Consider the following 13,047-nt stretch of genomic DNA (forward strand, 5'->3'; position numbering starts at 1 on the left):
TGAGATCCCAGACATCATCAAGGGACAGAAATGCAATGAAGAGTTGGCGGACACAAAAAGAAATGAAATTCAAATGCAAAACACGGGTATTATTTTAAACCTTGTATTTCCCATGTATATTAGTGGTCATAGATCCCATGGCTGTGGTGCCTGTGAGAGGTCTTCCTGAGGAAATAAGTTTCAGAATGAAAGAAAAAAAGAAAAGCTTCGTGCATGACATGGCCATAGAGTAGAATAAAAAAAACAAAGGAAGAAGGCAAGGTGATCCATTCGTTTCATTGTGATCTAGAATGTCTAGCACAAAGCTGTTGATTTCTTGATTCTGATTGGTCATAAGATGTTGATTAATTTTATATAACAGGAGCTCCGACAGTCATTTGGGCCGCAATTCAAATCACAGTATAATTTTAATGTGCTTGTTCTAATATGGTATTGTTTCTCTTGCAAATTTACACAGGGACTTGTTATTGGAAGAATAATCACCTTTGGTGTTGATTGTAACTGTGATGTATTTTGATCTGCATTGACACTTTGTTTGTACTGAAACTTTAATTATGCACTGAGTCTTGGGATTTGTAGTTCTCTTGCTGTTGTGTCATTAAAAAAAAAGGGCAAGTAAAGCACCCTGGCTCACATTAATTTGAATCTCCATCTCTATTTGTTGTATATCCAGTAACTACAGGAATTCTGATGATATAACAAGAACAGTAACCACACAGTTGATTATTTTTCAATAACAGCATGCCCCCAAGGGCTTTATATTTTATCTTATGAATGTGCAGATTAATCAACAGCAAATCTGTTTGTGTCCATTGCTTTCTCAGAGAAGATAAGAAGTTGAGCAGATGTTACACACTGACGATCGTGTTTGTGGTGCTGCTGTGTGTTCTCCTGCTGGCTGTCGTCACAGTGCTGTGGATCAAATTTGACAACCTGAATATTGAATACAGCCAGTTACAAATCACCAACAACAACCTGACTATGGAGAGAAACCAGTTACAGACCAGCAACAATAACCTGACGATTGAAAAAGACCAGTTACAGATGGAGAAAGATGAATGGCAGAACAAGTTGGCTCTTATAGGTTTGCAAATACTTTCAAGTTTCAGTAAAGACCATTCAATAAGGACCAAGGAACCTGAGGATTCACAGCTTGGTGCTTTTTGCCAACACTGAACTATTAATTTAATAATCCTTTATACCACAGCACTGTTGAATTCTCATATCCGATTGGTCAAGAGCAAATGCACTGAGAAGGTTTCTGTAAGACAATGGTTATTTAATATTTGAGGAAGGAGTGTTCAGTGTCATCACTTTGTAACTGTCAGAAATTGTTGCACCATGAGAAAGTCTTCAGGGCAAAAGACTTTAAGATAAGATGCATTTTTGTCATATTAATGTCAAGAGGTAGAAAAATGAATGAAACAGGATGCACTGTTATTGGAAAATAATCAACTTTCAGGATGATAACAGTTAGTTGTCTTCATCTTGTTGATTATATTACCATAACAGCACATCCTGTCTTCTTTTATTCCTTACTTACAAAATTGTAATATTGAAATACACTGTGTGTTACATTGTACATGTCTCACTGTGTGCTCAGATACACATGCCAAAAATGGATGGATCTACTTCAATTCCAGTATTTACTACATGTTTAATGAGCGCAAGAACTGGAATGAGAGCAAACAGGACTGCACACAGAGAGGAGCACACCTGGTGATCATAAACAGCAAAGAGGAGCGGGTGAGAGAGAGAGAGAGAGAGAGAGAATGAATATGAATCAGACTCTCATATATTTACAGTTTGTGGTTTGACTTGCAGGAGTTCATTGGTAAGCTGACAAGATGCAAGAAGGCTTGGATTGGTCTGAGTGACAGTGACACAGAGGGAGTGTGGAAATGGGTGGACGGTACACCACTGACCACTGCGTAAGAGATTAATAATATATTTATCACCTAGTTATCCCACCATCTAATGATTTGCAGAACTCAAAGCAGCAGAGAACCAAATAACCCTCATAAAGGTTTTCTTGTGAATTTGAGGTTTTTAACTTGTGACTTTATTGCTCTCAGTGTTTGGGTTAAGCCATAATAATATCCAGTGATATCAGGGTTTTTTTGGTTATATTATTTATGAATGGAAAAATGTTGTGTTATGGTTGTTATGAGCTCATAATAAGAGGGTTGAGTGAAAGGTGTGTAAGTAAAGGTAAATGAACACTGATTAATTTGATTCTAATTCTCTGCATTTCAGGTACTGGAATTCGGGGGAACCCAATGATAGTCGTGTGAATCGTGATGAGGACTGTGTCGAGATTTTGAGTGGGAATAAAAATTGGAATGACATGTCATGCTCTGAAGAATCATGCTATATCTGTGAAATGAATCTGTTTTAGTTGTAAGATTAAATTAAGACTAAGCAATTAGAGGATGTGTTACAGTGATTTCATTATTGGCCAGGGTGTTATTTTGCCTTAAATGAAACAGACTAAACCTGACGTAACATGATTGTCGTGTGTGCATTTTGGTGTTTTATTGGGTGGATCTAAGCGGCACGGTGGTGTAGTGGTTAGCACTGTCGCCTCACAGCAAGAAGGTCCTGGGCTCGAGCCCAGCAGCTGACAGGGCCTTTCTGTGTGGAGTTTGCATGTTCTCCCCGTGTCTGAGTGGGTTTCCTCTGGGTGCTCCATTTTCCACCACAGTCCAAAGACATGCAGTTTAGGCTAACTGGTGGCTCTAAATTGACCATAGATGTGAGTGTGAATGGTTGTTTGTCTCGATGTGTCAGCCCTGTGATGACCTGGCGACTTGTCCAGGGTGTACCCCGCCTCTCACCTGTAGTCAGCTGGGATAAGCTCCAGCTTACTTGTGACCCTGTACAGGATAAGCGGCTACAGATAATGGATGGATGGGTGGCTGGATTGAGTGAATCCCTCCAGTACAATTAAGTTTTCAATAATAATATATAATACATTTTCTGATGAATAATTATCATTGTAAAGAATTATTATACCATACAAAATGTAACTTACAAGACAGAATGGACTGTGCTGTTAAAAAAAATAAAATATAAAAAAATCAAATCAAACTTGTTTATCTCATTCCCTTTCTATACAAACAAACAAACAAGCAAATAAATGAGTGCCTAGTGTCGCAGTGACATTTTCATCATAACATCTGACAATTTCCAGATTTAATAATGCGATGGCAAAAGTAGAAATAACCACTGAACAAATGTAAACACATTAGAACAAACATCTTTTCTATCTTCTTTATATTCTGATATTGCAGGCTGACTGTAACTTGTGCATATTTTCATTTAGCTACAAGATACTAAATCGAAGCTTTGATATCCTATGATGTGTGCAGGACTATTTTATCACACGTTTAGCTATTTTGATTTTTTCAATTAATCAACTGTTATCAATATTTTTGATAATTCATTGTTTTCACCTGTAAAGAAAACATGCTGATGGTTTGAAGAAGAGGTGTTTCTAGCTATTGAAAAAACCAAGGGCTCAGTCACATTTTCCTGGGGCTTTTAATTTTAAGGGAGATTGGCCTCGATACATTGAAGAGGTTATACAGTATCTAACTTTACAAGAAATATTATCACCCACACACATTCAAAGGTTATGACATCTTTATTACTGATGTTTGCACTGTTCATTTTACATTTATGTCATTCACTTCAGTTTCTGTCTCCTTATTATTAAGTAATTATCATCACCCATAATGTCTCAGTAAAACCGAGGCATGTGTCAACTGATTATTAAATATCACTTATAAAATTTATCATCAATTTAATAAAAATATACCATTTCTCACTCACATATCGCTCCTTTAGGACCATAAAAACAAATTCCAAGCGACATTTTTATATTACAACATTCAAAATCCCAGATGACATCCCATCTCACATACTATTTTCTCAATACCATTTTCTCCAATGCATCTAGGCTCAGTGGACTGCAGCAGCTCATGTGTGGTGTCTGGACAATACAAATTTATGTTTACATTAATATCGTGGGCAGCATGGTGGTGTAGTGGTTAGCACTGTTGCTTCACAGCAAGAAGGTTCTGGGTGTGATCCCAGCGGCTGACAGAGGCCTTTCTTGTGTGGAGTTGCATGTTCTCCCCATGTCCGCGTGGGTTTCCTCCGGGTGCTCCAGTTTCCCCCACAGTCCAAAGACATGCAGGTTAGGTTAACCGGTGGCTCTAAATTGACTGTGAGTGTGAATGGTTGTTTGTTTCTATGTGTCAGCCCTGTGATGATCTGGTGACTTGTCCAGGGTGTACCCCGCCTTTTGCCCATAGTCAGCTGGGATAGGCTCCAGCTTGCCCGTGACCCTGCACAGGATAAGTGGTTATGGATAATGGATGGATTGATTAATATAGTGTAGCAAAACATCCCTATATGTGACTAATATGCCAAAGGTTGGTTATGGGATGGTCGGCTGGCTGGTTCTGCATAGGCTACATGTTGCATTAAAACACATGATTAAATTATGGCAGGGCAACTATTGGTGTCTACATGTGTCACGCCCAGCTTGGTCATGCTGAGAGTGCTTACTCCACCTTTTTGATATATTAATCTTGAACTTGTTCTCTCTCCCCCTCCCGACCTTTAGGAGGAGCTGTTTGGTATCTTGTCACTTTGGCCAAACAGGCGGAACAGTTCAAATACAGCCTATGGCTGTCAGGTTGGAGGGCGTGCTTTGCTGGCATTTTGGTTTGGTTGTTTGGCTGTGTGCTGTTCAGGCCTTCACTGGGAGAAGGCCTGCCCAGCGCATGTTTTCCTTTGTTCTTTCTTATTTTTCTTCTTGGGGCGGCACGGTGGTGTAGTGGTTAGCGCTGTCGCCTCACAGCAAGAAGGTCCTGGGTTCGAGCCCCGGGGCCGGCGAGGGCCTTTCTGTGCGGAGTTTGCATGTTCTACCCGTGTCCGCGTGGGTTTCCTCCGGGTGCTCCGGTTTCCCCCACAGTCCAAAGACATGCAGGTTAGGTTAACTGGTGACTCTAAATTGACCGTAGGTGTGAATGTGAGTGTGAATGGTTGTCTGTGTTTATGTGTCAGCCCTGTGATGACCTGGTGACTTGTCCAGGGTGTACCCCACCTTTCGCCCGTAGTCAGCTGGGATAGGCTCCAGCTTGCCTGCGACCCTGTAGAAGGATAAAGTGGCTAGAGATAATGAGATGAGATTTTTCTTCTTTTTATTATTATTATTTAATTAAAATACTGCTAAAATTGGAACAACTGTGTGGACTCCCTTTTATGTTATGGTCACTTGAGCCTAGTGGTCGTAACATATGGGGGCTCGTTCCAAATGTTTAATAGTGGAGTTTGGATTAATCATTTGGTTTGTTTAAACGAAGTGAGGTAAGCTATTATGCCATGTGGTTTGTTGGGGGGTTCGCATTGGTTGTAAAGCGATTGGTTACGTTGTGATTGATTACATTGTGATTGTTAACTCTTTTGAAGTTTTGCGGAAGTTGTTTGACCAACCATTTGTTTTGTTTGATTAAGAGTAGAGTCGGTAAGTGTGTTTGGGCGTGCGTTACGGGAGGGCATAGAGTGGAGTTGGCATTTTCCCCAGTTAGAACGCGTTTGCGTGGGGTTTAGGCTACTGTGTCACTGAAGTCTGGGCGAGGGCACCGCCTTGGAAAACCGGCTGAATTGACTTTGGTCGGGACAGTACGGATCCAATAGTAATGGTGAGTAAATGATCCTTGTTCTTAGACTTAGTGTGAAGACAGGTTAGTTTAGTAGGGGGATAAATGTTTAAGGGGAAACTCCGGTGTTGTCCTGTTTACGTGAGTTGCATTACACTTTGCCCAATTATTTTGGATTTGTGGAGTAGTTTGTTACTTTTGGATACGTGGATATTTTTGGATTACTTTGTTTAGCCAGTTGCATGGTTAGATTAGTGGCACATCTCAGTGTCTATTTGTAATTGTTTGGATTTACCAGGTGCCAGTGGCGATTTGTTAATTGGTGATTTGTTTATTGTTGACGGTAAAAATGAGTACCTTGGAAGCATTTTTTGAAGCTCCCTCTGAGGCCTTGTTGGTTACCCTCACTAAGGATCAGTTGTTTAGTGTGGTTGATTATTATAAACTTGATGTAGTATTGCCAAAGGCAGCATTGAAGGATGAACTGTTGAATCTTGTTCGAATGAGATTGATTGAGAAGAATGTGTTGGGTAAACCAGCTTCATATATGCCGATGGTAACATCGTTGTCATATGAACAGCAAATTGAGCTTTTGAAATTTCAACATGAGCTAAAACTGCAGCAGATGAAATTGGATGACGAGTTAGTGCAAAGGAGGCTCGATAAAGAAATGGCTTGTAGGAGATTGGAGGTTCAGGAAAAAGAAAAACAACGTTTATTGGAACTTGAGCGGCTTAAACAATTAGAACAGGACCGTGAATTTGAGCACACTCGATTGCAGTTAACTGCTGAGGGTAGACTCGGCAGCCCGTCTACTTCGCAACCTGGTTTGGCCAGCATGATCAAGTTCCTGCCTAAATTTAATGAGCGTGATCCTGATGTGTTTTTCTCCTTGTTTGAGAACATTGCTACGGAACAGCATTGGAGCGATGAGGAGAAAACATTATTGTTGCAGACCTCGTTAATTGGTCGTGGCCAACAGGCATTTGTGGCTCTACCCACCGCTGATAGAAAAGTTTATCAGCGCGTTAAAGCGGCGGTGTTGAAATGTTATGAGTTAATTCCAGAGGCTTATAGACAGCGTTTTCGTTCTTGGAAAAAGTTGGACAAACAAACATATGCTGAATGGGCAAGGGATTTAACTACTTTTTTTCAGCGCTGGCTTACAGCAGAAAATGTGGAGAGTTTTGATACGTTGTGCAATCTTATGATATTGGAACAGTTTAAAAACGGTTTGCCTGATCGTATAGCCACTTATATTAACGAACATAAGGTGAAAACGCCAGCAGAGGCTGCGGTTCTTGCTGATAATTTTTCTCTCACGCACAAGATTCCATCTCGTCTGTCTAGTTTGCGTTCGTACACTCGTTGCCCTAGCGGGGTTAGAGTGGACACTTCTGTTAATTCCAACACTAATGTAATGATGCAGGGTAAGCCGCCCGTATTTAATCCTAAAAAGGATTGCAATTATTGCTTTGGTCAAAACCACTGGAAATTAAATTGTCCAGTATTATTGGGGCGTGATAAGGTGAAAAGCGAGGGAGGCAAAGTTGGCCTCTGTACCTCGTCTATTAAGCCTGCGTGTTCAAAGAGCAACTTTAAAAAGACTGCAGTGAATTTGTTGGATCGTACCCAGTGTACAGCGTCAACTGATAATGTAACTTTAAAAGGTGATACGTCTGAATTGGTGATTTCTAGTTTAGCGGATTATGCGCCGTTTGTTACGGATGGGTTTGTGTCTTTGCTTGGAGACTCCCGTCGCGTTCCAGTGAAAATTTTACGTGATACAGGCGCATCAGAAAGTTTCATTTCCCAATCTGTTTTGTCCTTCTCTTCTCAATCTGACACGGGAAATTTTGTATTGATTCGGGGAATTGGTCTACAGTCATTCCCAGTGCCTTTGGACAAAATTCAATTGTCCTCTGATTTTGTGAATGGTGAGGTAGCCATAGCTGTTCGTCCCTCGTTGCCCATTGAAGGAATTGATGTGATTATTGGGAATAATTTGGCCCGTGATTGTGTTTTTCCTGATCGGGTCTCTCCATCACCAGTGGTTGGGAATAAAGCTTCTCCACTAGATGAGTCTGATGTTTGTCAAAAACATTTTCCAGATGTTTTCACTGCTTGTGCTGTGACGCGCACTATGGCCCGTGCGCAAGATTCTAAGCTGTTTGATGCATCTAAGAACATGTCTACTCAAATATTTGTTCCCAAATTACCAGCACCTTTGTCTCGTTCTGACATTGTGGAAGCTCAAAAGAATGATGAGAGCTTACAAAAGTATTTTGATTTGTGTGAACAAAATAATGATTTGGACCACAGTTACTTTATCAATGATGGTTTATTGCTAAGAAGGTGGTCACCTACTGCAGATGCTGTTGTGAGAGAGCAGGTTTTGCAGGTGGTGATGCCTGAAAAGTTTCGTGAGGTTGCGTTAAAAACAGCTCACGGTGAAACAGCGGGTCATTTTGGGGTGAGAAAAACCTACAATCAGTTGTTACAATATTTTTATTGGCCACGGATAAAGAAAGATGTTGCACGGTTTGTTCGAGCTTGTCATGTTTGTCAGGTTGCTGGCAAACCAAGTGTCATTAAACCTGCACCTCTGAAATCTATTCCATCCGTTGGTAATCCGTTTGAATATTTGATTATTGACTGTGTAGGACCTTTGCCCAAGTCTAAGACTGGATGTATTTATTTGTTTACTATTATGTGTCAGGCTACTCGCTACCCTACTGTATATGCTTTAAGGACAATTACTACAAGGTCGGTTATAAAGTGCCTGTCTCAGTTTATTTCAACATTTGGCCTCCCTAAGATCATTTAGAGTGATCGAGGTTCAAATTTTACATCAAAGACATTTGCTGCTGCTTTAAAAGAGCTCCAGATACAACATAACTTTAGTAGTGCTTATCACGCACAGAGTCAAGGGGCCTTGGAACGTTTCCATGCCACCTTTAAGTCTCTGTTGCGTGCGTATTGTATAGAGATGGGACGGGAGTGGGAAGATGGTCTGCCATGGTTACTTTTGGCAGCTAGAGCAGTTGTGCAGGAAAGCACTGGGTTTAGTCCAAATGAACTAGTGTTTGGTCATAAAGTTCGCACTCCTTTGTCAGTCTTGTCCAGTGAATTAGATTCATCTGAACCACCACAAACTTTGTCTGATTATGTGTATGGTTTCCGACGCAGGCTACTTCTGGCTTGTAAGATGGCAAACGAGAATTTAACTGAAGCTCAGTTAAAAATGAAGAAAAATTATGACCGTAAGACTGAAGCTCGTACTTTCAATACGGGAAATCAGGTTTTGGCATTGTTGCCTGTTCCTGGTTCTCCTTTTGCTGCAAAGTTTTTGGGGCCTTATAGGGTTGTTCGTCAGGTGTCTGATACGAATTACGTGGTTGCTACGCCAGATCGTAGGCGTGCAACACAATTATGCCACGTGAATTTACTGAAGCCATACTATACATCAGTACATTCTGATGCTAAACCTGAGGTGTCTCTTGGTTTGTTGGCATCTACATTGCCTAATTCTTCTGTGGTGGGGGAAGAGATGAGGGGCCCTGATGATGCCATGTTACATGCTCATTTGAATAATTCCGAGATGTTGGCCAAGTTAGATGGACTTCTGAGTCAGATGGACTTGCAGCAGAGAGAACAGTTAAAAAGTTTAATTTTGGAGTTTTTATGTTTGTTTTCAGACATTCCAACCTGTACGTCATGGATTGAGCATGACATAGAAGTTGGTGATGCAGAGCCTGTCCGTCAGAGGTTTTACCGTGTTAGTTCTGAAAAGCGCAGGAGCTTGGATGATAGTGTCCAGTATCTTATTGATAATGGTCTTGCTGTACCATCATGTTCAAGTTGGTCTTCACCGTGTTTGTTAGTCAAAAAACCTGACCACACATACAGGTTTTGTACAGATTACCGCAAGGTGAACATGGTCACAAAACCAGACTCGTATCCATTGCCTCGCATAGAGGATTGTATTGATCAGGTTGGTGCAGCTCGGTTTGTTAGCAAATTTGATTTGCTTAAAGGTTACTATCAGGTACCTCTGACTTCTAGGGCACAGGAGATTTCTGCCTTTGTTACACCCAACGGATTATTTTCCTACACGCGTATGCCATTTGGTTTGCGCAACGCCCCCTCCACTTTCCAACGGCTCATGAATCGAGTCGTTGCGGGACTGGAGGGGTGCGCTGTGTATCTTGATGATGTGGTTTGTTATTCGGACACGTGGGAAGATCATCTTGCACGTGTTCGTTTATTGTTTGAAAGGTTTGCTGCTGCCAATCTTACTGTAAACTTAGCAAAGTGTGAGTTTGCTCAGGCTACAGTAGTCTATCTTGGCAGAGTAGTTGGTCAGGGTGAAGTGCGGCCTATAAGAGCTAAAGTCCTGGCCATTGATAATTTTCCACGTCCTGTGACTAAAAAGGAATTAATGCGTTTTTTGGGTATGATTGGGTATTATAGAAACTTTTGCCGCAATTTTTCATCTGTTGTCGCCCCTCTGACGAATTTATTAAAGAGTTCAGCTAAATTTCTTTGGACTCCTGAGTGTGAGAAAGCATTTGAAAATGCTAAGGCTCTTTTGACCACTGCACCTGTCCTGTCTGCTCCTAAGCTGGAGGAACCGTTCCAGCTGCAGGTAGACGCTAGTCAGGTAGGTGCAGGAGCTGTTCTCCTCCAAAAGGATGAGGATGGTATAGACCGACCAGTTTGTTTTTTCTCCTGGAAATTTAATTGTCACCAATTTAACTATTCTATTATTGAGAAGGAGGCCCTGGCCCTTATTTGGGCACTCCAACATTTTGATGTTTACGTTGGTGGTGGGGTGCACCCTGTGGTGGTCTTTTCCGACCACAACCCTTTGACTTTTCTTTCATCTCTGCAGAACACTAACCAGCGTTTAATGCGTTGGGCTCTTTTTCTGCAGCCCTACAATTTATCTATTAGGCACATTAAGGGGTCTGAAAATGTTATGGCCGATGCATTGTCTCGGGCTCCTGATGACTATTAGTGGGATGTTTTGTCTCTTCTCTGGCCTCTGATTCTGTGTCGTAACTTGTGTTTCCTCTCTTGCTATCCAGGCGCCGGGATTTGCTGGATGGAACGCAGTTTGGGGCAGGGAATTTGGGTGGAGGGAGGTGATTTGTTGTGGTGTAGGTGGGGTATCTATAAAAAAAAAAAAAAAAGGGTATTGGGTGTACTGGGTTTTTTGGGGATTTCGGTTATGAATAATAGATTTGTTAATGTGAACAGAGTCCCAGAGATGGGTCTCTGTCTTTTGGGGGGGAGTGATGTCACGCCCAGCTTGGTCATGCTGAGAGCGCTTACTCCACCTTTTTGATATATTAATCTTGAACTTGTTCTCTCTCCCCCTCCCGACCTTTAGGAGGAGCTGTTTGGTATCTTGTCACTTTGGCCAAACAGGCGGAACAGTTCAAATACAGCCTATGGCTGTCAGGTTGGAGGGCGTGCTTTGCTGGCATTTTGGTTTGGTTGTTTGGCTGTGTGCTGTTCAGGCCTTCACTGGGAGAAGGCCTGCCCAGCGCATGTTTTCCTTTGTTCTTTCTTATTTTTCTTCTTTTTATTATTATTATTTAATTAAAATACTGCTAAAATTGGAACAACTGTGTGGACTCCCTTTTATGTTATGGTCACTTGAGCCTAGTGGTCGTAACAACATGACTTGTTAAATAAATTTAGTCAGGACAAATAGACTACCACTGTAGATATTCATTAAACCACTTGAACTTTTGAGCTCACCTGGCACACTAATCATACAGACCCTATGCTGTAAATTTAACATAACCAGGCTACACCGAACGGTTTCTGCGCATCTATATAATTTGATAGGTTACACTGTTGATAGAGTCTATATACACACCCAAGGTCGATGACTCACCATCTGTTTTCATCTTGAAAAATCCAACAATGGTGGATTGTTTTTTTTGAAGTTGAGGCTCAAAGTACTCAGAGCTATAGCTCCAAGTGATTGGGACTAACTATGCCACTGGTTTGAAAGATATGCTTTCTGTGTACTGCATGCTTATAGCTTGGCTTTAATGATATAAAATTCAGTTTTCAAAATAAGTGATGTCTGATAAATATGCTGAATCTTGTACTTTTTGTGTAAAAATAAAAAAAAGCTTTTTTGTGGAATTTAAAGGGATGAGATTATAAATTAACAGTGTTATGTTTATGGACAGTAAACATGTTTATGGACATTGAGATTCATCTTCTGCATTTAACCCACCTGAAGCAGTGAATACACGCACACACACCGAGAGCAGTAGGCAGCCATACTACAGCGCCCAGGGAGCAATAAGGGGTTAAGTACCTTGCTCAAGGGCACTTCAGCCCAAGGCCGCCCCAAGTTAACCTACTGTACAGTGGTGCTTGAAAGTTTGTGAACCCTTTATAATTTTCTATATTTCTGCATAAATATGACCTAAAACATCATCAGATTTTCACACAAGTCCTAAAAGTAGATAAAGATAACCCAGTTAAACAAATGAGACAAAAATATTATACTTGGTCATTTATTTATTCAGGAAAATGATCCAATATTACATATCTGCGAGTGGCAAAAGTACAACCCCGATTCCAAAAAAGTTGGGACAAAGTACAAATTGTAAATAAAAACGGAATGCAATAATTTACAAATCTCAAAAACTGATATTGTATTCACAATAGAACATAGACAACATATCAAATGTCGAAAGTGAGACATTTTGAAATTTCATGCCAAATATTGGCTCATTTGAAATTTCATGACAGCAACACATCTCAAAAAAGTTGGGACAGGGGCAATAAGAGGCTGGAAAAGTTAGAGGTACAAAAAAGGAACAGCTGGAGGACCAAATTGCAACTCATTAGGTCAATTGGCAATAGGTCATTAACATGACTGGGTATAAAAAGAGCATCTTGGAGTGGCAGCGGTTCTCAGAAGTAAAGATGGAAAGAGGATCACCAATCCTCCTAATTCTGCGCCGACAAATAGTGGAGCAATATCAGAAAGGAGTTCGACAGTGTAAAATTGCAAAGAGTTTGAACATATCATCATCTACAGTGCATATCATCATCAAAAGATTCAGAAAATCTGGAAGAATCTCTGTGCGTAAGGGTCAAGGCCGGAAAACCATACTGGGTGCCCGTGATCTTCGGGCCCTTAGATGGCACTGCATCACATACAGGCATGCTTCTGTATTGGAAATCACAAAATGGGCTCAGGAATATTTCCAGAGAACATTATCTGTGAACACAATTCACCTTGCCATCCGCCGTTGCCAGCTAAAACTCTATAGTTCAAAGAAGAAGCCGTATCTAAACATGATCCAGAAGTGCAGAAGTCTTCTCTGGGTCAAGGCTC

At 41.0% G+C, this 13,047-nt stretch overlaps 1 protein-coding gene across 1 annotated transcript; it reads left to right on the top strand.

Annotated features, from left to right (window-relative positions):
* The first annotated feature begins 774 nt into the window (after positions 1–774).
* LOC132882536 (hepatic lectin-like) lies at positions 775–3,047 on the top strand. Its single transcript, XM_060915637.1, has 4 exons — positions 775–1,084; positions 1,604–1,746; positions 1,825–1,931; positions 2,257–3,047. The coding sequence occupies exons 1-4, from the start codon at positions 775–777 to the stop codon at positions 2,396–2,398; spliced, it is 702 nt and encodes a 233-aa protein (XP_060771620.1). The 3' UTR covers positions 2,399–3,047.
* Positions 3,048–13,047: the final 10,000 nt, after the last annotated feature.

This window comes from Neoarius graeffei, chromosome 3, assembly GCF_027579695.1.
Source record: "Neoarius graeffei isolate fNeoGra1 chromosome 3, fNeoGra1.pri, whole genome shotgun sequence".
Taxonomy (NCBI): Eukaryota; Metazoa; Chordata; class Actinopteri; order Siluriformes; family Ariidae; genus Neoarius; species Neoarius graeffei.